The sequence below is a fragment of the Podarcis pityusensis genome, assembly GCF_964106645.2.
Source record: "Podarcis pityusensis genome assembly, chromosome: 8".
NCBI lineage: Eukaryota > Metazoa > Chordata > Lepidosauria > Squamata > Lacertidae > Podarcis > Podarcis pityusensis.
This window is the reverse complement of record NC_138033.1, coordinates 36,947,762-36,973,222: the sequence shown is the minus strand read 5'-3', so window position 1 is coordinate 36,973,222 and position 25,461 is coordinate 36,947,762. Positions and strand designations below refer to the sequence as shown.

At 40.6% G+C, this 25,461-nt stretch overlaps 1 protein-coding gene and 1 long non-coding RNA gene across 5 annotated transcripts; one reads left to right on the top strand and one right to left on the bottom strand.

The window, feature by feature from the left end:
- Window positions 1-1,691: 1,691 nt before the first annotated feature.
- Window positions 1,692-22,070, bottom strand: LSM14A (LSM14A mRNA processing body assembly factor). 4 transcript variants are annotated; one of them, XM_081016862.1, is made up of 10 exons: window positions 21,692-22,070; window positions 18,925-19,088; window positions 15,391-15,523; window positions 12,820-12,939; window positions 11,399-11,575; window positions 10,633-10,698; window positions 9,226-9,432; window positions 7,020-7,182; window positions 5,003-5,243; window positions 1,692-3,573 (listed from the first exon to the last, which is right to left on the bottom strand). In XM_081016862.1, exons 1-10 carry the CDS (start codon window positions 21,810-21,812, stop codon window positions 3,550-3,552), a joined length of 1,416 nt encoding a protein of 471 aa, XP_080872988.1. In that variant the 5' UTR covers window positions 21,813-22,070; the 3' UTR covers window positions 1,692-3,549. The 4 variants fall into 4 exon arrangements, with proteins under 4 accessions (XP_080872988.1, XP_080872989.1, XP_080872990.1 ...); XM_081016863.1 differs by having other exon boundaries at window positions 9,226-9,405; XM_081016864.1 differs by lacking the exon at window positions 12,820-12,939.
- A 193-nt stretch (window positions 22,071-22,263) lies between these two features.
- LOC308483235 lies at window positions 22,264-24,509 on the top strand. Its single transcript, XR_013989620.1, has 2 exons — window positions 22,264-23,044; window positions 23,843-24,509. It is a non-coding gene; the product is annotated as an uncharacterized lncRNA (long non-coding RNA).
- Window positions 24,510-25,461: the final 952 nt, after the last annotated feature.

Below are 25,461 nucleotides of genomic sequence, written 5' to 3'. Positions count from 1 at the left end.
TCGAGCTCCGGGCAGACCAGGATGGACGGGTGAGGGAATGGGCATAGCCTGTGGGGCTTCCTGCCTCCACTGGACTCTCATTCCCAGCACCCCTTGCCACAGAGCTTCAGTCCAGCTGTCTTGGGAAGGCAACATAGCTAGTTCGCCAACCCGTCGCTAGGAGCAAAACACCGGGGGACGCTATATACTTTTTTTACTGCATGCATTTACAGTATACATATCCTATTTATCCAAGCGTTCAGGGTGGCGCACACGGTCCCCACTCCCATTTAACTCTTGGGTGGCACAAGCTTTTAAATAGCTAAAAGATAAGACACTGAAGGGCACCAGGTTACAGAAGGCTGACGAAATCACTAGTTAGGATAAGCTGTATTCTTTAATAGCGCAAGATCTTAGCTATTCTTAACAAAACTAAAAACCGCGTGCACACGTGGAATTTGAGTGCTGTTAAAATGTGCTTTCATTCCCCTTTTCTTCTTAATTAGTGATCTTTAGTGACTTCTGGGGCAGTCCTTCGATTCTGAGAGGAACGAAGGTTGCTAGACAACAAGCAGCCCACGCTGAGTGTTCTGGCTTAGTGCCATTTTCATATTTATTTAAACCAAGTTTAACGTTTTCAAATGTATGAATTTGCTGGACAATCATATATTCAATTCGCTTCTCCAATGACTAAAAGGTACTGAATGACAGTTACGCAGGGCTCTTTCTGAAACCTACTCCCTTTTGCCTCCTCCCCCATTCTTTACCCTTTGCCATCTAAATGAAATTAAATCAATGACCACCAGTTATTCACCCCAGCCTTAATGCATCATTAAAAACCTGTGACCAGGCACCCACAGATCTTATTCTACTATAGAATATGTGTGCTGATCGAGAAGGCATATACATAAGCAGAGATACTAAGCAATACCACTTAAATGAAGGTCAGAGGCTTCCACCCCAGGCCTCATTTGGAAATAAGCCCCGATGAAGAACATGTAACATAATTCTGAATAAGTATGTGTAAGGTTGGATTGTCATTACTGTCTGGAGATTTTCAGAAGGAAGGGATGCTAATTACTAGGCAAAACTGTGTTTTTCCATGAGATAGAAAATAAATGTCCAGGCTCTTTCCATAAATATTAATAATTTCAAAGTGAACAAGCTGCAGAATTCAGTTTCATGCTGGGCATTAAAAGGACTGTGGATCATCCCAGTGAAATAAAAGATGGCAAAACTTTTCTAGTTTGTGATGACCCTGAGTTCCTGCCCCTCTGTACCAAGCTTTAATTAAAAGCACGTACTATCTCCCCCCATTCTTTCCTTACAAAAAGTGCATTTAGTAAGTTTGCAAGAGGTTGCAAATTCAAATTTAAATCATGTATGTATTCAGATGTCATTTAAAACCATATTAATTTTATGAGAAAAATATATAGCTAAAATCTTTTAAAATTCCAATTTGCTAAAAAATATATATTTTTATCTATCGCAATTATAAGCCCTGCCAATTTCTTTCCAGAGTTGAAAGGTTACAGCATGATGAAAGAGAACACTTAAAGGAAATTACAGGGTTTATCCCATACACTGGCACAATACTAAACAATGGACTCAAAATCAGCACCATTAAATTGGATCCCCCCCCCCCCAATAACCCTATTCAGGGCAGGTTTACAAAACAAGGATAAAGCTAGAAAAAACTTTCACAAAGACAGTTTTTATTGAACTGTTTTATTCTGGCTCAAAATAAAAGCCCCATTTTTCTGTAGCAAGGTACACTGAAGGTATGTCATGCTGCCGTTCACTGGGGTAAAAACACACCCCAACTAGTAAACCCAAAGGATTGGTAGATAAGACGAATTCATACCTTCACAGAATGTCTCATTGGTATTTACAACGTATCTGGTTTAAATAAACTTGGGACACCTCATACAGTATACATACTTATTGCGACATTACAGCACTTGCCTTTTGTCTAAAAAAAAAAAATCAAAACTGCTCAGTATCATGATTTGTGGATCCCAAAAAGGCATTGTTGTTAACATGCAAAATAGTACTAAACAATAGTATCTAACTTCTACTGCTTCCAAATACTTGACCTCATAAGTAAACCAATTACAAAATACTTCCTTATAGTGCTATACAAAAAGATATAAAATTATGATTCTATCACTTAAATATTCCCATTTTCTGACAGTGCAGTTATCCACATTTTATCACTACTGAACATAAAGGAGAAACAAAAGAAGATCAGCAAATTAGGTAAAAATTGTTTAATCTTTGGATCCCTTTATTCCTGTGGCTTTCATACACACATACAAAATACAAGTTACCAAATTACTGTTTCTAATTATAACTTAATGTCAAAAAAGTCATAACTAGTATTTCAGAATTGGCAAAAGTTTACTCCATACCAAATCACTGTTGGGATAAGAATAAGCAGTCAATGTCTCCAAGCTACAGTTCATCAAAACTCAAGCAATTGCAAACACTAAATAGTCACTTTTAAATTGAGTATGTCAACATTAAAACAGAGTCAACATTTCAAGAATCAACACATGGAGACATGTCATTTTTATTCCGGGCACATCAAAGGAAACATAAGAACTTGTGTGTGCCTGGGTCATTTTTACTTCGAGAGTTATCACTAATATGAACTGTGAATTGTGACATGAGTGTTGAGGTTTGTCTTCATTTGAAAAAAGCCCATTAATCTGGTCAAATCCTGCAATATGCCAAAACCTACAAAATGAATTTCTTGCAAGAGAATTATTTTATCCAGTTTTTATATAATGGAAGAACATCTAAAATGTTTACTTTTAGTCAAAATATAAAAATCAAACAAGTTTAAAGCTGAACAGCTATGAGGAACCGCCCCTGCAAAACAACTAATGTGTGTGGTGTGTTTGTGTTTTAGCATTTCAACCCAGCAGGTTTGTAGACTTAAAAATGTTTATTCTTAAAAAATTAGTTGCTTTTATACAGCTATACAAAGTCTTTAGTGTTTCTTTGGCAATGGGATAATCATGGAATTTTACAACTATAAAAAGTTTTCCTTTGCCTAAGAAACAGGATTTACTGTGTTTACATTGTTTTTGACTGACAAAAATCAAGTTTTCTATTGCCCAGCACCCTATCTGACAAAGAGCACAACCATCTCAAAAGGGAGATTAAAGGATTTCCAAAAACAACCTTCACTGGCTCAACACACTCACAGTACTGACGGCCTTCTGCATACAATTGTCTTTGCAGCCTGCAGTAGTAATCAAATACAATTTGATAAATTCTTTTTGTGATGAAAAAAATACTTAAAAACTCCACTGTAGTACTGCTTTATATTTTAACTCTATGTAAGAAATTACTTAAGTCTTCTATCTCAAATATATTTAATGCTCATTGTTTTTGAAGATGGCCATTTTTTCTCCAAAAAGAGTTCTGCTCCATACCCCTTTGAAATTAAAAACAAACCCCAGTGCTGGTGACGAGTTTTACAGCAAATTAACAATTCTTTGCAAAGACTGACACATTCTCTGGATCATGAAGATCTACAGGTCCACCTGCGTTCAACTTCAGCTATGCAGCAACTTTGTTGTCTTTCTAAAAAAAGAAAAAAGAAAAAAATTACTTCCCAACCAATGCCAGTTTAGTCAAATTAATCAAGAACAGTAACAGATAAAAGGCTCAAACTAGAGAAGACAATGTTAACAATATTCAAAATGGGGCCCAAATCTCTCTAGATTGCATCAGTCATAATTCCAGTTAGCAAAGTCAATTCCAAAATGCCTTCTAAAGCTAGAAATCACTGCAAGAATGGCTTACTCTTGTGTGAAGAATCCTCTGTAGCCCAACTCAGCTATAGGGTGCCTCAGGGACCACAGGATCTCAGCTCAATCACAGAGCTCACCTGCAGGAGTGCCACTGGTTGTTCCCCAAGTTGGCAAGGCTCATTTGACAAGAAGAAATCAAGCCTTTAGGGTCATTGGCCCAGAGTTGTGGAATACTCTGCTAATAGAGATTCAGAAGGTGCCTTTTAAACACCTGTTGAAAACTTTTCTGCTTTTCTGTTCTGTCAGGCTTATGCAGGCAGGCAATCAAGAATACATCTTTCCACAATAATAAGTTGATTTCAGAGTTCAACTTTCTTATATGGTTTTTACTGCATATGGGTTTTACGTACAATTGTTGCACACCACTCTGATATTTTCTTTGAACAGCTGTACATGGTATTTTTTATACATAATTTTTAAAAAAATCCTTCCTCACAAATAACGATAATATGATTGTCCAAAGAAATAAAAATATTGCATTGGAAAGAGAATATACAAGATAACATTTTATTTTAATGCCTTCAAATATGCTATGCTCGAGAGAACAATTGTTAAAACGTTTCATACTGACAGAAATCTTTGACATGTTAGAACAAGAAACTACGTCTACAGATGTGGCTGCAACTCCCACAACCAAACAAATTAACCAAGGGTGGTTCAATGGCTAGCATGCAGTGTAGAAATTCATACTAAGAATAAAAAAACGGAGGCAAAAAGATATACAAGAAAGTTTTGCCTCATATATACTTTTGTGTAGACTATATAAAAGTGTATTGAGGCATAAAAAGAACTACACTTTAGGTTAACTAAATCTGAATGGCTGCAAAGAAAACTCATGCCCAGTATTTAAGAGATTTTATGAGATGATTTGTTTTTTTGATTCTCTCATCCAGTATTTAACATATGTACTATTGCAGTTTTTTCAAGGTTTTTGTCATACTTTTTGTATTTTTAATGAAATAATGAGTGGCTATATCTTGTTCTGATTGTGTGACATTGTAGCTATTTTTATTTCTGGAATTACTGAATGCAGTGCCTATGGCTATAAGCAACAGATATAGGGTGGGAAACTTGTGGCCTTCTTAGGCAGTTATGAACTACAGCTCCCATCATATTGCTGGCTGGGCCTGGAGTTGAAGTACCTCAAGTGAGAAGGCCACCAGTTCCCCATCCCTGCAGCAGAGTTCGTAAGCAATTACCCTATATTCAAAATCCGCAAATTCTCTGCCGCCACGTCCACCTCTGAATCCACCACGAAATCCTCGAGGGGCGCCATAATTTCCTCTTGTGCCTCCACGTCCTCTTCCACCCCGGAAGCCACCAACTCCTCCTCCACCTCCTCTACCTCTGTAGCCCCCCCGGCCACGGTTTGGACGCAATGGAATTCCAAATGTCTCTGCATTTAGTCTTCTTTCTTCAGCCCAGGTTGGTCTTCGGTCTCTGAAACATGCAAGTGACAGGAACACTAACTCCAGATCACTATCATTTTCATCAGAAGGAGTATTGATGCCAAAGACAGTTTGACGTTTTCAAGCTGCTTAGTACGTTAATATGCACACAGTGAAACCGCACAGAAGCATCCCTGTGCAGGAGTGGCATTCCAAACTCCACTTTTGGAACATTTACATTGAGAGCATGGCAAGAGTGAAAAAACAGTTTCTCAAATCAGAACCGAGTTATATCATCCCAATTACCCATTGGCTGCCTGAGTGAAGAATTTCCTGGTTAATGTTACTAGCAGCTGTCAGATTAGTTATCACTTGCCTCATGAGGTCTCCTGATGTTTTACCATGTGCGGCATGGTTCACCACTATCTGGAACATAGCTTTATCAGAATGCTTGACCAGACACAGATGGGTGGCCTGGGGAGCTGCTAAATCTGCTAATTACAATGCCAATTGGTTTCCCTTACATCAGGCACATTCAACCGGTCGATCGTGATCTACTGGTAGATCACAGGATAAAATAAATTTGCCAAGGTCTACCCACCCCGAAATAAAATAAAATAAAATAAAATAAAATAAGCTCAACTCTTGGCAACGACAATGGGTAGATCACTGCCAGTTTTTTTATACGGGGAGTAGATTGCAGTCTCTTGGGAGTTGGACGTGCCTGCCTTACATGAACAGGGAGATATCTTCCCATATCCTTCCAGCTTCTCATTTTTTGTTATGGCAGGGGTATTGAAATACAATTTGCTTTCAGTGGAGCAAGAGTGTAATTTGGTACACTTCTTTGCTGTTATTATTTCATTCCACAACTCTGTATTTCTTTTTCTCTGTTACATGTTGATCCACTGAAGTGGCTCCTACTAAATTAGCTTAGGGAACACCATGTAAAACAGAACCTTTCATGCTTTGGGAGTAATACCAACTCCTCTGCATCCAGTTTAAGTGAAATTAATTACAGGCGATTCCTCTTTATCAAATTACTGATATAGATGCAAATAAAAATGCTGCCTGTTTGATACTTAAGAAGAAATCAAATAGAAAAGTAACAAAAGGTTTACAGCATATCCCCTTTCCTCTATCAATCCAAGGCCAAAATAATCAATTCTTACGGAAGGTTCAACCTTTGCCAAGAGCTTAGATACACCAGAAATGGAAGGGGATATATGATTCCGCAATGTTTTCACTTTTGAACATCCACTGCAAATTTAAAAACACATCTTTACCAACAAATCTGGTCCTTGCAAGATCATGGATTATGGTTTGCTACTTCCTAACAAGCCATCATCAGGAAGTCAATAAACCATGATCCCTGGTTTGAACATACAGTAATGGGAAGTCAAGGCTTCCTGGCTATATGGAAGAAGTGAAGTAGGAGCAACTGGGAGAGTATAATAATATACAATAATAATTTATTATTTATACCCCGCCCACCTGGCTGAGTTTCCCCAGCCACTCTGGGCGGCTCCCAATCGAGTGTTAAAAACAATACAGCACACTTCTCGTTCACAGAAGGCCTGGTATATCATTATGCACAAATGCAGCCAGTCTCGACCTCTCTGAACTACAGTGTATCCAACCCTCTTTGAATTACAAAGCTGTTACTTCGTTTCGTTAACAAAGCCAAATATTTTGCATGCAGCAGTAGCAGCATTACATAGGTATAAGGTATAGCGTTTCATTCTGCATTTTAGCATCCATGGATCTTGCCATTTGGAAATTATATTTTCTGCTTGCCCAGTGGATTGCCAAAAAACAAATCAGGTACCTATTGTCATCACAGGAAATGTTATCAAAGAAAGACTTGGTTTTGTCATAATAGCAGTTGGGTCCAAGTGGATCCTCTTCATCTGCATTGCCTTCACTGTTCTGGGTATCAACACCTGAGTCACCTTTATCTTCCCCATTTACAGGCTTCTCTGGTTTATCTTCTAACGAATCCAGGAGGCAGGGGGTGAGAAGAAAGGAAAAGGATAACCTCAGTGAACAATAAATGAAAATGCATCTTCAAAGAAAAGCAGAAAGTGACTTGTGTATAATGCTACCCTAGAAGGATGTTATAGATTAGCACACACAAAAATAGCTTGCCATGAGTTAAGACAACAGCTGTCCCCTCTCTCCCTCTTGGCTATTCTCCTTCCTACTGGTCCTCTCCAACAAACAAGACATTGCTGTAAAAATAGGGAAAAACTGCACTCCCTGTCTGACTTTGGATGACTCAAGTTGTCTTCAAGATGAGAGTAGCACAATTACAGCAACTAAAGAAGTCACAGAAGAGAATGTGGCAAATCACAAAGGGAGTATACTTTTTAAAAGCACTCCTTTAATATCTGTTGCAAAGCCTTCCTTTTACAGATAGGTAGCCGTGTTGGTCTGCCATAGTCAAAATAAAAAAAATCCTTCCAGTAGCACCTTTAAGACCAACTAAGTTAGTTCTTGGTATGAGCTTTCGTGTGCAAGCACACTTCTTCAGATACACTGAAACAGAAGTTGCCAGATCCTTCTATATAGTGAGAAGGTGGGGAGGGGTATTACTCAGAAGGGTGGTGGGAATGGGAGATTGGCAGATAGCTGAGATGAGCCTGCTGACGACTCTTAACGACTGTAATAGGTCTTACAGGAAAAGGCAAGGGGTGAGAAGGTGAGAAATGGCTTAGTCATGTATAATGGGATAAGAATCCAATGTCTTTGTTCAAACCAGGTCTCTCCATGGTTTTAAGTTTGGTAATGAGTTGCAATTCAGCAGCTTCTCTTTCCAGTCTATTTCTGAAATTCCTTTGTAGTAAAACAGCTACTTTGAGATCTTGTATAGAAAAGATCTCAAAGTGCTGCCAGGAACATCCATACATTAACTTTAAAGAGCGCTGCAAATTTGTCCAAGCAACACTTGATTACATGAATTGTAGGGCTAGCAGCAGAACACACTGCAAAGGGCAGGATTACAGCCCACTGCAGATTGTGCTTTTTTATAATGTCCAGGTAATTTGATGGGGAGCTCAGTACTTCCTATTAAAAATGCAAGATTCTACTCCTTAAAACTGTGAACATATATTAATAATTAATATTGTTATAGTTCTAGACCATCCATCATCCAGAGATAGTGGGGCATCATGCAACATAATATAAAACCATACAATAAAACCACAAAACAAATATTAAAAATAAAAATTGATGTTAAAATAAACTCATAGCTCTAGCAAAGTATGTACAACCTCAGTTTCTTCCAACGGTCTGAGTAAATAAATGCTTCTTTGAAAGGCACCTAAAAAGCAGCACTTATGCTGGAAAGCATAAAGCATCACCAGCTGACTCTCTCCAAGGTCAGAGTGATAACTGTGGACAACTTTCTGTGGTTGAGGTACAGTGACCTATGTAGCATTTTGCCTCTAACCATAGCTAGTAAAATTAGGGCCACAGAAAATAATAAAAATGCAAGGAAAGGCGAAGTTAATCTACAGAATCTATACAAACTGCAGAATTCAGAATTTCCTAGGTTGGGAACTAAAGTTTAATTTCCTAAATATGGAATATACACAGCACTGCTTATCATTCCCTTGCATAACGTTTCTGATCACCTCAGGGAGGAGGAAAAGCAACAGGGAAAAAGGAGGCAACGAATTATACCCATAAACTTTGAATGCATCTAAGTGAAATCTCTCTTTCCATCTGAACCTATACAACTTAACTTCAAAACACTGCAGGATTAGCCTAATTTAACTCTCAACCCCTACAGGAATAAGAACCCTACTCACAACTCCACATAAAATGAAGTATAAGATAGCACAAGTACGAAGGGTTTTTCTTTCCTTTTTTAAGAACTTTGATTAAAGTGTTTGAAACAGAAGTCAGATTTCCAAATTACATCTAGTTTCCATTAACTACCAGTCATTTAGATCCCGTGTCTATAGAAGGCTCAGGTTTACCTGTAGTTGACAAGACAGTCATTATTCCCTTGAAACAGCATTTCAGCTTACCTTTCAGTTTTAGTTTGTTGTGAAATTCGCGATCTATTTCCTCTTTATTGAATTGTGCATTAGCACTTTCAAAGTCAAAGTCCTTCTCAAACTTCATTGGAACATCCCGTCTAATACCAAATCTTCCTCTGCCTCCCCGGTGACCCCCACGGCCCCTTCGTGCTGAAGGTGCACCTGGAACTGGGGAAAAATAGGTTTTGAAGGGACCTATAAACAAAAGACCTGCAGTTTCAGATTTGTTCTTGTAAGCAGCAACATAAAACTACTATACATAGGATGGATGGAGAGTTTTCTGTCTGCCAAGCAGATATGATTACCAGACATCCAGCTGATCAAGATATATCATCTTCCATTGTTACACTTTCCGCCACTATATAGCTTGAAGCCCCATCATATACTTCTCCTAATAACCTAAGAGCAGCTCTGCTGAATCAGGCCAAAGGCTTATCTAGGCCAGCATTCAGTTCCCGCACTGTTCAACCGTATGCCTCTAAGAAGTCCACAAAACAGGACACAAGTGCAACAGTCCCTTCCTGCTTGTGTCCCCCAGCAACTGCAATTCAAAGGCAGGCTGCCACTAGTACTAAAGCTGCCAATAGCTTTACTCTCCAGGAATTTGTCTAATCCACTTTTAAAGTTGGCAGCTATCACTACATCTTGTGATATAATTCTAGAGTTTGTTTATTTATTAAGCTTATACCCTGCCTTTCTTCCCAAAGGAACCCAGGGCAACATAGTTTTTAACTATACAGTGGTACCTTAGTTTTCGAATGTCTCCGTTTTTTAACATTTCGGTTTTCGAACACACCTTGGAAGTCGAACATGCCACGTGGCTTCCGTATTGAGGCTTTCATTTTGAGTTTTTGGTTTTCGAACGTTTCAGAACTCAAACAGTCTTCCGAAACAGATTACGTTCGAAAACCGAGGTACCACTGTACACTGTGTAAAACTAACCCTTTAAAAGGCTCTGACGTCCTGCAACAATCAATCCCACAAGACCAAATCCTTTCTTTTTTTATTTTAAACCCATTGCTTATCTATTTCGCTAGAGGGTCATAAACATTTGTCACAGTGACTCAGTTCAGAAGTAAATGAAATAATGGTTTCCCATTATGAGAACACATAGCCACAGGTGCTGGGCTTGTGAATGCTGCACCTCACCTATCCCCTGTGCATGAGAAAGGAGGTACTTCTTTTTGCTTTTGAAACAAATTGCATTATCCTTTTAAGCTCAAGCACAGGAACTGTGGTTTGTTTAGGCCAGTTAATTAGAACATCATTTGATTTTTGTTTTTTCCCAACTAACTGCAGTTTGAACTAGTTTCCTATATTTGCGTCTGGTTCAACAAAAGTGACTTTTAAAAAGCACTAGAGTTTTTATCCTTTCCAAAAACGAATTCAGTTTACCCATTTGACGTTTGTTTTCATTTCTCAGATGCTCTGCTTCAGATCTTGAAATCTTATGTGCTTCAGCTAAGAACAAAGAATGCAAATAACATTTTGTTATTTTTCATTTTCTGTATACTAACTGCAAGGAAAAAATCTCTAAGGGCTGCATCAGGGCAGTACTGCCCTCTGAGAAGAGTGGGGGGGGGGGAACCCCACAAGTTAACCCTGCTTGCCAAGCAAGCGGAGACTCTTATGCTGACAGAAATATTTCCCCAACCCACAACAGAAGCATTCAGGCATAAGCCTCACCTTACTGCAAGCCATGCCATTTTACTGCAGGGTATTCTCGGTAGTGGCGCCCACCCTGTGGAACGCCCTCCCACCAGATGTCAAAGAGAACAACAACTACCAAACTTTTAGAAGACATCTGAAGGTAGCCCTGTTTAGGGAAGCTTTTAATGTTTGATGTATTATTGTATTTTAATATTTGGTTGGAAGCCGCCCAGAGTGGCTGGGGAAGCCCAGCCAGATGGGCAGGGTATAAATAATAAATTATTATTATTATTATTATTATTATTATTATTATTATTATTATGCTTCATGACTCACAAATTTGTCCAAACTCAAGACACTGAACTTTTAAAATAGACATATGGGTTTCAAACTTTGAATCCAAACTTTGACAAAAGCAATTGCTAAGCCACTTGCAAAGAACAGCTTTTTCACTTTGGCAACAAGTATCAACACAGCTTAAAATAATCAAGGTCCAAAGGCCAAGTTCTACCTCTTCTGTGCTCCTGATTTTCCAATGATTTTTGACTAGCAGACCCTTGAGGTCTGGCTGAAACAGGACTCCTTCTCCCAACTGGTGCTGAAGCAGATAAGTGGGTTCCTGCTGTTTGTACTGCCTGCTCCAGGGTTGGGCTCTTTCTCAAATGGTCTAACGAAGGACTTGAGCGACCTGAAACAGAAATGACAACATCTTATGCCCAACCTTAGCGTAAGTATTACTTTGAAGTCAACTATCTACTTTCCCTAGTCAAGACAACTATGTCCAAACAGGAAATGTTTTTGCAACTTTAGCTCCACTAACCCAAGACTTAGGTCACATATATACATTGATTCTCCCTCAATTTTCAAAGGAAAAACAGGGTGAGATAGCTCATCTTTACCAATGCAGTTATTAGCAAATGTCTGTCACCTAGAACTGCAGCTACTCCCTTAGATGCCATGATTTCTTAAAATAAAATAAGCACTAACAGTGAGTAGTATGGATGCAGAAAAAATAGACACTGAAATAGTATCTAATTTAGCTGTTGAGGTGAGGTAGATCTTTTTATTTATCGGCTTCAGTCCAAGAGTCAGTGGCCCAGTTTGGATGCCACTATAAACCATGTTTAACGGCTTGTTATTAATGCAGACAATGTTCCTCCTTAGCCAAGGCAAGCCATAATCTCTGGCTTTGCTCTAGGTTCATAGCTTGCAAACCAAAAAAAAAACCACTGGCTTCACATAGTCTGTTTGGAAGAAAAATCACAATGATCCCCAGGGGTTGAGATTTGTTGTCCCCACTAGCAGAATACACCTAAAAGATTATTCAAGCAACTTCGAACACAAGCTCACTTTCAGTTATAGGAGACAAGGCTAACTCTGCACAAAGAAGCAGAAGAGTGGTTCACATGTCATGCTAAATCATGGCTTAGCAATACATGCATGAGCAGGAAGGTGTTGCCATGAGTCTTTGGCTAGTGCATTCCTCCTGTGCCATGTTTGCATATCACACTAACAAGGGTTCATCACAACAGGCTCAACAAACTGAAGTATCGCATGTGGTCTCCTTATCCTTCATGCTACAGGGAGGACTTTGTAAGCTCCCCTCCCCACGCTTTTCTTGAATCTCATGGTTTCAGAAGTTGGCTTGCTCCAACCAATTCGTTTTTTTATAAATAACAATACCTGGTTTGGGAAACACAATAAAGCAGTGATTCAAGGAAAGCTGAATTAAAAGCTACCAAGTCTTCCTTCTTGCAACATGGTAGGAAAGGTGAAGAGGCAGCACAAGAAACTGAGGTTCATTACAGCTAATGCATGTTGTGGTAAACCAGAAAAAAGAATATATTTCACAATTGAACAACACACTATGGCAATGCATTCACCTTCTTAATCAAAAAGATCAAGAATCTGACTGACACCACCAGCCTTTACCTTGTGAGAGCTGTGTTTTTAATGACCTTGCATCAGTTGTAAAAGTGGAACCAACTGCGCTGCTTTGGGACAAGTTAGCATTGGCTGAAGTTTCAGTTCCAAAAGATGTCAGTGAACTTCCTGCATGAAGTCAGAAAATAGATGTCAAGCCCCTGTGGTGCAAGGCTACACTTGCAGCACTGTCAATGAACTTCAATGTACCAAAATGTGCAGCTACCCTGTTTTGCCTCAAGCAGCTCTAACCATTATACAAGGATTCTGAGAGTTCTCCATTAGTGACCCGTAGCCACTACTACCAAGTACTCCTCAGGAAAAGCTGCATGGTTCTAAAAATGTCGAGTCTTTGTAAGGCTAAGGGGGCTAACCATTTAAATTGCCACTCTTAGACTAAAGCTAACTGACCCAAATGTTAACCACCTCATGTGACAAATAAAAGATGAAAAATTTTATTAAAGCAGCTAAGAAATACCAAAACCACTTCTCAAAAGCTACAAACAATTATGTGATCATGTCTGTGCTAATTTTCTGAATAAAGAAAAGTGTTTTATTAACAACAGAAATCTGCAGAGATGTCAAAGTATATGCAGAGTAAGTGGTTGAGTATAAGTACAAATACACCTCACTCAGCTGAACCACATGTGAAACATATGGTAACTATTTCAGCTCAGCTGACAAGAAGGCTGCTGTTGGTGAAAGAGACTTGGGATAGATCTCCAAATTCACTTGTGGCCAAAATTTGAGAAGCATGAACCGAAATTAGTTTACTAGTTGCCATCTCCAAAACTGCATTTATAGTTGGCAAAAAGTTCTCAATGGAAGTACAATATTAAATAAATTATATTCACAAATTAGCTATGGCAGTCTGTCTCAAGATATTTTTACTGTTTTTAAACAATCCATTTATCTTGCTATTAGGCCCTTGTTTTATTCTTCTCCTTTATGTTATTACTGCAATCAGACAGCAAAGTGAGCCAGTGTACCTATTCATGTATTCCCTACAGATAACATCAAGCTAATAAGACTGTTAAACTTGGGCTGCTCTTCTCCCTCAAAGCTATTTGAAAGTAATCTTTGATCTATTTATTCTAATGTGGTATCTCTCTAAACATATACACTGCACATAAAGTTGTTTCAAGAAAGATTAGAGGAGACCATCATCAGCAATATGCTATGATTAACTATAAAATTTTAACTTCCTAAAGCTATAGCCCAGATAACCTCTCCCATAGTCATGGAGCACACTTTAAAGTCTTACTAGGTTCACACCACAGCTTAGCAACTTCTGAACAAAACCACTTTACAAACTGGAACCTGATGCTGAGATGTCCAGTGACATGCCTGGTCCCACAGGACAATGCTTACTAGACAAAACTAGTAAAGAGAAAGCAGAATGTTCACAATACTCAGATGTTTACAATTTATTGGATTTGGCCAGAGTCCAATATTTATAAATGTGGAAAAGTGAACCTGACAGTGTAGTTTTACTTTTGCTTACAGCTGTATCCCCACTTATACGGGGGTTAAGTTCGCAGGGACCGTGCATATACGTGAAATTGTGTACAGTGGGTAACACCATCTAAAAAGCTTGTAATCACCTCTCTGCTAAAAATGCTCTCTCCAAACCTCCCTCTCAAACGCCGACTCCCCACAAGCCTCAAAGTTCAGTGCAAAGGCTACTGGGATTACTAGCCGTTTTCCTGCTCTTCTTGTGACATTTTTGCAGTTTTCTCATTCTTTTTGTGATGTTTTTGCTCTTTTCATACTCTTTTGCAGTTTAAATCAATGTATTTAATTATTTCCTGGCGCCACACATATATGCCAATGCGCATGAGTCGAACACACATAAGTGGGGAGACACCTATACTCCTATTTTCACACCGGGCATCTAGAAAATTTCAGTCCATCCAAGAATGAAGCAGATATGCTCTTGCCTCCCACCATCTTTCCACCAAAGATGCTTTAAACACAGTAAACCAAGAATCTCAGCACACAGTCCCCCATCCAATTTGAAACTAAACTAGATCCTGCTTAGCTTTGCAAATGTGCTAGCAGTTTAGTACACTTTAAGGATTGCAGTTTTTGCTCCTGAGCATCAGGAGCAACTACATCAAGCTGCACAACGGAGATGAACTCACATATGTCCCAATGTTGCTCCTACAGGTAACCCCTTTTATCTTCATTGTAAACAAGATACCAAGTACCCCAAAGAACTGCCATCAACTATGACAGTCTTATAAAGCAGATCTTCCAAAATGAAAACATTTACCAAAATGGGTTTAACATGGACTACTGTGTGCCTACTTGGCCACAAATGTGTCCTGCACAAGAGGAAAGAAAATAGCAGCAGCCAAAGAACACACTGTCCACATTAGTGAAGCTTGCAAAGGAGAAAATATTGAGGGGTAGGTAGGAGGGTGGCCTGGGGAATGTGGCCTTCTTGGGTGAACATGCTTTCATTAGATCAACTCAGTAAATGTGAATTTTACCCTATGGGGTGGGAACAGTATATACTTGAAAATATTTTAACATTTATATGCTTGCCAAGAAAAGAAGTTTAAAATGCAAACATACCAACACCAACAGCACCAAATTGCTGGCCCACTAATGGACTTGGACTAAACTGGCTGTAGGCTGGCATTCTGCCAAAAGGACCGTAGGAACCAACAGATTGGAATGAAGAAGTAGAAGACGATCCTAGAGAGGACTAAAGAAAACCACATTCATGGAAGACTATCAAAGCAGAAAAAAACAATTATCATGCTGCATAAAGTTAGCAATAAAATCAGAGTACAAGACCCTTTCTTGAACTGGGTTGCATTAGGAAGTGAGAAATACAACACATTTCAACTGGTGTAAGCAAATGAATTTATTTACCAAATGTGTGCTTATTTTCCAGATAACATAGCCATTTAAATACTCAGAATGGCATGGATCATCCAAAATGAAATAACTAGTTCTGCTGGTCACTTCACTGCGAGAAGTGAAGTTACAGGGAACCAGGCAGAGGGCCTTCTCAGTAGTGGCACCCTCCCTGTGGAACACCCTCCCATCAGATGTCAAGGAAATAAACAACTACCTGACTTTTAGAAGACATCTGAAGGCAACCCTGTTTAGGGATGTTTTTAAGGATTGATGTTTTAATTATGTTTTTAGTTATGTTGTAAGCTGCCCAGAGTGGCTGGGGAAACCCAGCCAGATGGGCAGGGTATAAATAATAATAATAATAATAATAATACCTCTGTAGTGTATGCTTGATGCAATGGCAAAAATCAAAGACAGACTGCTGCTTATTATTAATAAGTAATATTTATACCCCACCCATCTGGCTGGTGTTTTTACTGAAAACACGATTGAAACCTATCCTATTAGAAATATGGGCTAAAAGTTCTAGGTAGTGTAAATGATTGTGCTGTACAACAGTTGGTCATGGAAACAATCAGAAAGGTAGCAAACTCTGGACTTAAGTGGCACCCGGGACATGTTGCAAAATGAAACTGTTGTTGAACTGACTGCTATAAAATTCAACAGGTGAATAATTGCCAAGAAATTCAAACACAGTCACATTTGACTTTAAAAGAGAAAGCTTCCCCAAAATGAGGGGGCTGGTAAAAAGGAAGTAGAAAGGGAAAATGAAGAGGCTTAATAGAAGCTGAGATAAAATGTATACTGCAGACCAGGGAAGATACAACCAGGGCCAAAAGGATGGCAGCGTGTTTAACAGAGTCAAGGAACCTATTGGAGACAAGAAAGCTTCCTTCAGAAAATGAAGGGTCTTGTTCAAATTTGGAGAACAACAAAAATAATACAAAGGCTGGCAAAAGAGAAAAAAAAAACTTGAGCCTGTCTCTTTAAAAACTTACAGGCAATGACAATGTTTTGTGTGTGTCCAATTGTTGTGTGACCACTGATGCACAGCTCCTTTAGTACCCAGAAGAGGGCTCAACAGGGATGGGCCAGAATGGGCTTATGTGCACTCCGCTGATGCACACGGGGGCTAGGAACAGAACCCCCATGCAAAATGGTTGTCATCTGTACAATCACCAACAACACATCATTTACATACATTAGAAGAGACCAGCTGGGAGGCAGCTGGACATCTGGATAACAAGCAAGTCAAATATGTGCTCAAGGAGTTTGGCAGAGAAACTCAACAAATTCTTTGCATCTGTATTCATAGCAGAAGATGTAGGCCAATCCCTGTGCCTGAACGAAACTTTCTCAAAAAAGGAGTCTAAGGAACTGAGGAAAACAGTAGTGAAAAGAGATAAAATTATAGGGCTCGAAAAATTAAAACTGAGAAAATACCAGATCAGGACAGGATCTTCCCAAGAGCTACAAGTTTCATATTTTGGTTAGAAGATCATCAGTTTCAATCTTGAGTTATTTATTACCTTGAGGACTGGAAAGTGAGCAATATAACAAATTTTAAAACGGGATTCAGAAGGGATCTAGGAAATTATAGACTGGTTAGCATGTCTGTTCTAGGAAAATTGTTGGAAAGCATTATAAAAGATAGAATTACCAAGAATATCAAAGAACAGGTCTTGCTGAAGAACCAGCATGGCTTCTGCAAGAGTAGGTTCTGTCTCATTAACCTATTAAGATTTCATTCAGGGAGTCAACAAGCATATAGGGGTGATCCAATTAATGTTTTGTATTTAGACTTTCAAAAAGCTTTTGATTAAGTCCTTCACCAAAGGCTCCTGAGTAAGCTTAGCAATCATAAAATTGGAGGAGAGGTCCTCTTATGGATGAGTACCTAGCAAGAATAAATGGACAGTTCTGTCAATGGACGGATGTAGAAAGTAGAATCCCCCAAGGACTGGTATTGGGATCTGTGCATTTTAACTTGTCCCTAAATGATCTGGAGTAGGGGTAAGCAGTGGCATAGCTAAGTTTGCAGATGGTACCAAATTGGGGGTTAAAACAAAACGGGATCAGGAATTACTTCAGAAGGGTCTCTCCAAATTGGGTGAATGGGCAGTAAAATGGCAAATGCAATTCAATGTAAGCAGCGTAAAGTGATGCATATTGGGGCAAAAAAACCAACAAAAAACAACAACCCCAATTTCCCCCTAATTTAACATATATTCTAATGGTGGTTGAACCATCAGCAACTGACCAGGAATGAGTCCTTGGAGTCATAGTGGAAAGTGATGAAGATGTTGACCCAGTGTGCAGCTGTGATAAGGGTGAATTTTTATGCTAGGGATCATTAGGAATTGAAAATAGAACTGTCAAGATCATAATGCTGCTATACAAATCTATTGTGAGATTGCACTTGGAATACTGCATATGGTTCTAGTTGCCATACCTCAAAAAGGGTAGTGTAGAGCTGGAAAAGTTTCAGAAAAGGGCAATCAAAATGATTAAGAGGCCAAAGCAACTTTCCTGATGAAAGATTGCAACATTTGGGTCTTTTGAGCACAGAAAAAAGGTAAGAGGGGACATGACAGAAATGTGTAAGATCATGTATAATTTGGACATAGTATGATTGTGCAAGTTATGGAGAAAGTATGAGAAGCTTTTATCCTGCTTTCATAATACTAGAACCTGGAACCATTCAAAGAAACTGAAGGCTGGAAGTTTCAGGAGAGACAGAAGAAAGTACTTGTTCACATAGGGGCTAGTTAAACAATGGAATTCACTCCCACAAGAAATAGTGATGGCCATCAATTTATATGGCTTTAAGAGAGGATTAGAGAAATTCATAGTGAATAAGGCAATCAATAGCTGCTAGAGATGCCAGCGATGGAGGTAATAAGCTACTAAATTCCAGCTGCTGGGAATCACAATTGGGAGAGTGCTGTTGCGCTCAGGTGCTGTTTGCAGGCCTCTCAGTGGGAAATCTGGTTTGCCACTGTGAGAAAAGGATGCTGGACTAGATGGGCCTTTGGTTGGATCCAGCATGGCTCTTCTTATGTTAATATACATTTTGTCATTAATAACTTTGTGGAAAATCTCTTGAACACATATAAATAACTTTTTTCCCTAAACAATATAAGATGATCCAGATCATAGAGTTTCAGGTATATACACACCAAAACTGATCACAGTGTATAACTAGACATAGCTAAAGCTACAACTGCTACATGGTGACTATACCTGAACGATAGCTGGATCCTGGGGCAGAGAACACTGTGGTTTGGGTGGTTCACAAACGGTTAAATCCTTGATATCACTGCCACGGAATATAATGTATTCAAATACTTCGTCACGAGGTGGTATAGGCCGATCAGTCGGTCTATCTTCTGTACCAAAAGAACGAACTGCAGGAAAAAATAAACAAATTTTATCATGTATCATCCAATACTTTCTCATAATATTTACACATAGACAAATAAAAAAACTTGCATCAGTTTGGTCTAACGCATCATGTGACAAAGTGCAGCTGAATATTCATTAGGTTCACTACACTGACACTTTCAAAAGAGCACTCCCCCCCCCCAGTCAGCTGAATTCATTCAGATCAAGTCTATTTGCATTAAAAGGTCAGCAAGTCATTTTTCTTGATTTACTTAATACAAGCTTACACAAAAGCAGGCAATCTGTAAATTCCCTGGGTGATCGTCTGAAGGCACTGTTTTGCATGGTAGCCTAAATAATGCAGAATGGGCAGCGGCTTGCCCAGAAAAGGAGGGGGCAGAGAAAGGGGCATCTGGCGAAGTTAGTTACTAAAGTTACTATGGCAAGGTGTGTTGAGGGGAAGCAGAGCCTGAATTAGGAAGGAGTCATAGTTCAGTGGTAGGCACACACACACAAGCAAAGGAAGTCATCTTGGCCCATAAGAAAAATGGAAAGCTTTGCAGGTTTAATTTCAATGAGTTCTATGCTGAGGTAGGGCTGGATGGAATAATGCATAAAGGACAGAGGCATACATAAGGTTAAGCATAATGAGGTGAAAAGGATCATAATGAACGAGGGACAATCTTAAGAATTTCTAGTTCATGTGCCTTGTAAGCAGTACTGAAGTGCAGAAGCAAGAAAATAGACAAGGAAAATAGAAATAAAACACTTTGTTCACAAATGAGATGAAAATGTATGAGGCTCAGTTTGATTTGTTTGAAATGAAGATACAAAAAAGGCACTTCTATGCATTTTTACCTTTTGGCTAAGATTATGTGCAGTGTCTAAGAAAAATGTTAAGGTGTATTAGATACTGCATAACAATCGTAACTTAACAAAAGTAGACCACATTTCTCATTTCTGCCAAATACTTCTTTGAATACACAGGTAACTTACAAGTAATGTGGACGGAACTTGTGCACATTCAGCTTTACATGCTTGGCATTTTTTTTTAATTAAAAAGAAAGCAGACTTCTGTGAAAAAAGTCTTTGGTAATCCCACCCACCACTGAATCCAGTGTGTTTTGACTCTATGCAATTTTGGCTTTACATCAGGCTCCCTCAACTTCGGCCCTCCAGATGTTTTGAGACTAAAATTCCCAGCATCCCTGACCACTGGTCCTGCTAGCTAGGGATCATGGGAGTTGTAGGCCAAAAAAATTGGTTTTGGTTTCCTTATTTTTGTCAAACTATGTGAAACCTATGGTGTTTGAATTTAAATAGCTGGCACCAAGGGACCCTCCCCCCCACTTCTCTCCTGGAAGATGTCTGCACATTCTTAGTTGAAAACAATAAGCATAAAATTATACAGTCTTCTTAGGGCAGGGCGCTAACCTGTGGCCCTCCAGATGTTGCATTCAGAGTCTCATCAGCCTCAGCCAGCAGGGTTAGTGGTTGGGAATGATGTGAGTTGTAGAAATATCTGGGTGCACATGTGCATCACCTTGTATTGCAGTAAAAATAGTCAACAAGAATGCTCCAAGCACGTTTATGGAAACACATGTAGCAGAACAAGGTGGAACCAAAGTGGTAAGAGTTCTGAGGTGGCATAATGGGCAGTAAGACTTCAGCATGGCAGTGTAAGATAAATGACACTTTTAAAAAATGCTCCCTGATGTACTGTTAATGAGGCAGTTTTAAAAGTATAAGGGAGAGGCAAAGGGAGTTTTAGCACACAGTACGTATTCTTTTCACTGGGATGATTTCACTTGGATGAATATATATACAGTATATTCCCTGAGGTGTACTCCTGTAGCAGAACTTAAACTCAGTTTACTGCCTCATCCAGTTGTATGTGTAACTGAGGTACGTGCCTCAGCAACTTCTGTGGGACTTACTCCCAAAGTATGCCTTGCAATGCAGCTGCTTTTGCCTCAATTGTTTTATTTAGGGCACCCTTCCACAACCTGCTACCCTCTCATTGTTTTGAACTACAGCTCCTGTCAGCCCCAGCCAGTGCGGCTGTGATGAGTCCTACTACCAAAACATCTGGAGATTATACTTGACAAACAGATTAGAGTGGGCGCTGCAATAACATCCAGCAACCCTAACCCTCCTAGGGGATCTTCAACTGAACCTCGCACAACACATCTCTTTATTAAGATAATTCTATAGGCATCTTTGCTTGAATCCTGGTTTGCTTGCCCCCCAACTCTACCCCGCCCTTGTAGAAGTGGTGTGCCTTTACATCTCAACTTACCTTCTCATGACAAACCACCCATCTCTTGTGCGGGAAACCAGTAACCCTCCCTCCCCTGGGTAGTCGATTGAAGCTCGAACAACGAATCTCCAAAGGGAATCTTTATTTAATTCCGTGTTTGCTTGCCTCCAGCTCCGCCTCCACCCCCCGCCTACCTTGCAGGCTTGGCGTGCCTTTTGTATTTCAACTGGGGTCCCCGAAACCGACCACCCACTTCCACTGGGGAGAAGTGGGGGCTGAGGCCTCTCCGTGCCCCGCCCCCAACCAACCGCCAAGCAGGCCGAGACCCCCCGCCCCGGCCGCCACCTCCTTTCCGGGCCGCCTTACCCTTCGCGAGAGCCACCGTGGAGTTCTCGGTGTCGATGGTGTAGAGGATGCCCTCATATCGGATCTCGGCCTTGGAGATCAGGCTGATCTTGCTGCCGATATACGGCGTCCCCCCGCTCATGGCGGCGGCTGAAGCAGAGGCCCGGCTCGAGGCTTCCTCACGCCCCCCTCTAGCACCCCAGTCGGGTCCGGCTTCGGACGGAGCCTCCGCCGCCTCGCAGCCGCCGCCGCTCCCTCCTTTTCCCTCACGCCACAGGCCAGGCCGCTTCCCTCTCGCTCTTCCCCTCGCTTGGGCCCGGAAGGCCACTCAGCGCCCTGCCACACAGGCCTCCACTGCTACAGCTGCCCCGACGCTCCCAACATGGCCGCCGCCCGCTCCGTCAAAGCGCCCGACTCGCCTTTCCTCCTCCTCCACCTCCACCAGCTCAGCCGCGAAATGCATGTTGGGAACAAGACGCCAAATCTCGCGATGAAAGCGAAAGCGCGCGAGGCGGCCGGGAGGCTAGAAATGACGCGGGCGGGAGCGAAGGAAGCCTGACTAGGCCGCGCCACAGCAGGAAAAGGAGGCTCTGGACGGGGGGGGGGGGGGCTTCTTCTCGGTTAACTGAATGGGACAGGGACACTCCTTTGCAGAGGCTCCGCGCTATATTGGAACCTTTCATAGCAGGTCTGTAGGCCTCTCTGAGGATTCTGGACTACAACTCCTATAATCCCTGAGTACGGCTGGGGCGGAGGGGGCTGCTGGGAGTTGGAGTCCAACGCTTAACGATGGCCGATTGGCCTCCGCCCGCCGGGCTGTCATCCCATGAATTCCATCATGCTCAAGTTTCTTCAGAGAGGGGTGACTACAATACCGCAAATCGCGGGTGGGGGAACATCTGTGGCCCTCCACATGTTTAGCAGCTCCCATCAGCCCCTGCAGCCAGCATAGTGAATGGTCAGGGATGATGGGAGCTCAGTCCAGCAACGCCATGAGTGCCATAGTTTCCCCTGCCTTATAGAAACGGAAGAAGAGGCTGCTGCATTAAGACAATGGTCCAACTAATCCAGCATCTTGTCACAGTGCCTGAATGAAAAGCCTGGAAGGAAGATCCAAGTGCAGCAACACCCTCCCTTCCAGCAACTGGTTTTCAGAAGCATTGCTGCCTCACAGCCACCAAGGGTAGTAGCTTTAACCTAAGAACATAAGAAGAGCCTGCTGTATCAGGCCAAAGAAGGCCTATCTAGTCCAGCATCCTGTTCTCACAGTGGCCAGCCAGCTCTCCACAATCAGGACCTGAGTAGAAGAGCAGCACTCTTCCCTCCTGCAGTTTCCAGCAATGGGTGTTCAGAACTTTCACTGCCTCTAACCGTGTAAGCAGAGCAGACCCATCATGCCATATAGACAATACTTGTGAAAGTAAATCTGCCTCTTGTTTGCAACAAATATTTCTTTGTGGGGTGGGGAATGGTTAATATCTCACATTTGATGAAACCCACATGATTCTGCATCTTTAGTGTATTTAGAGCTCACAGCACTGCTGGAGAGTAACAGCTGGGGAAGAAGGTTTTTGCCTTTGAGCTCTGTGGGCTTCCTGTAGCATCTTGTTGTCCAACTGCTATGGGGAATAGAATGTTCCTAGATGGATGCTCATTCTGGCTCTGCTTATGTGCACTTGTAATTATATTAACTCAGGAGTAAGCCCTAAGGTTGCTTGTACTTGGGGACAAGTAAACATGCTCAGGACAGGGCTCTTAAAAATTCCCCTTCAGCAAATTTTGCACTGAGCTATTGGAATAAGTGGAATCAACCTCTATAACTTCTTAAAATTTATCTGGATGGCCCCTGAAACCATGTCATGGGCAGAGGTGATGACCTGTTAATATTTCTGCAGCAGGGTCACTGACTCTAGTATCCAAGAGCTGCCCAATTAGCATAAAATAAGAGCCTCATTAGTCTTCTCACTGTTTATACTGATTGGAACCAATCAGAGTAAAACTATTATTGTTGTATAATTATAAGATTATTGTAGAAGTGGATGCGGGTGTGGCTTTCATAAAGGGATCCTGCACTTTGTTACCATGCTATTGCCCATAGGTTCTTGCTTTTAGTTCCTACTTAACAGTGAGTGTGGTCCTATCCTTAAGTTATGCTGGTTGAACTTCTGCTAGATGTCAGTGGAACACCATTGAAGAAGAAGAAGAGGAGTTTGGATTTGATATCCCACTTTATCACTACCCTAAGTAGTGTCTCAAAGCAGCTAACATTCTCTTTTCCCTTCCTCCCCCACAACAAGCACTCTGTGAGGTGAGTGAGGCTGAGAGACTTCAAAGAAGTGTGACTAGCCCAAGGTCACCCAGCAGCTGCATGTGGAGGAGCGGAGTCGCAAACCCTGTTCACCAGATTAGGAGACTACCTCTCTTAACCACTACACCACATTGGCACCAGGGGCAAAACCAGTGGGGGATACAGTGAAGAAAGAGCTGATCTGTATTCACAGATGAGTACTTCCCTTCTCCCACTAATAGTGTATCATAAAGAGGTGGTGTAAAATGACACAGTTACAGTTATCAGAGAGCCCCCAAACTACGACCCCACTGCTCTGCTGGCTGTGGCTGATGGAATTTGTAGTCTAAAACATTTGAAGGACACCATGGCAAAGCTGCTTCACATGTTGTAAATGTTTAAGAATTTTTAAAGTTTTTGTTTGTAAAAAAACCCTAGAAGAAACATCTTAAATTTGGCTTGTATAACAAAACTTTCATTGTCTGATAACTGTCAAGTGTTGCATGTGGCAAAAAATGACTAATAAATTTAATAATAGACATAAAAATGCTACATATGACTTGCTGTATTTTTTATGAAAGTGCAGTGAATAGAAAATTCAGTCAAGCAACCTATCAATTTTCTTTGCTGAAATTTGCTCCCCCACCCCTAAACCTTTCAGTTGTTTGAGGTCAGATGAAACTGAAAACAGTTCAGTGCCTTTAAAGAAAGGACTTAGCATTAGAACAAGTCTGTGAAAGTTAATGCAAAAAGTGAGCTTTTGAAAGGAAACAATAAAGCAATAAAACGGGAATGAGATGAGTTTATCTCTACCACAGGCAGGGAGGAGAGGAAGGAGCCGAAAGCCTTTTGTGTGTGTCATAGGATCAAAGAAGGTAAAAGATGTAGGAAAGCCATTGAAAGAGTGTGAAAATGTATGCGTTATAAGTACAAGTAATCGGCACAGCATTTTCCTTGCTTATTCTGTAAGGTCAGTCTGCGTAGCATTGGAATTCGTAATAAACACTCTTTTGTTTGAACACCGAACCTGGATCATTAATTGGCCTCCCAGGTTGCCCGCAGGAAATGATTTTTCCTTATCACTGTCACCATATACCACAAAACAGCCTCAACTAGGCATATGTATTTTTTTCTATTTTGAAAGAGCAAGCCTATGCAGCTTATCTGTAGTATGACAGAGGCTACTGCTTTTCAGTACTCAGTAAGGAAAGCATGCAAAATATCTGGAGCTGAGTGATAATACTGTTGTAGAAGATGTTTGATATTTACTGAGGCCCTTTACAGTCTATGTGGGCTGAGTTGCTTGGATGAGTCATGCAGTATATTACATTAACAAAAGAGATGGTACTCACAATCCAAATTTGATGGTGTGCATGTGTGTGTGATAGAAAGGTAAAGGCAATGTATAACCTTTTGCCTAAAAATAATGAAAAGCTTAGAGTATAACGAAATATAAATTTCAGATCAAGTTAGACATACTTATTTTTATGTGTGCGCTTAGGTT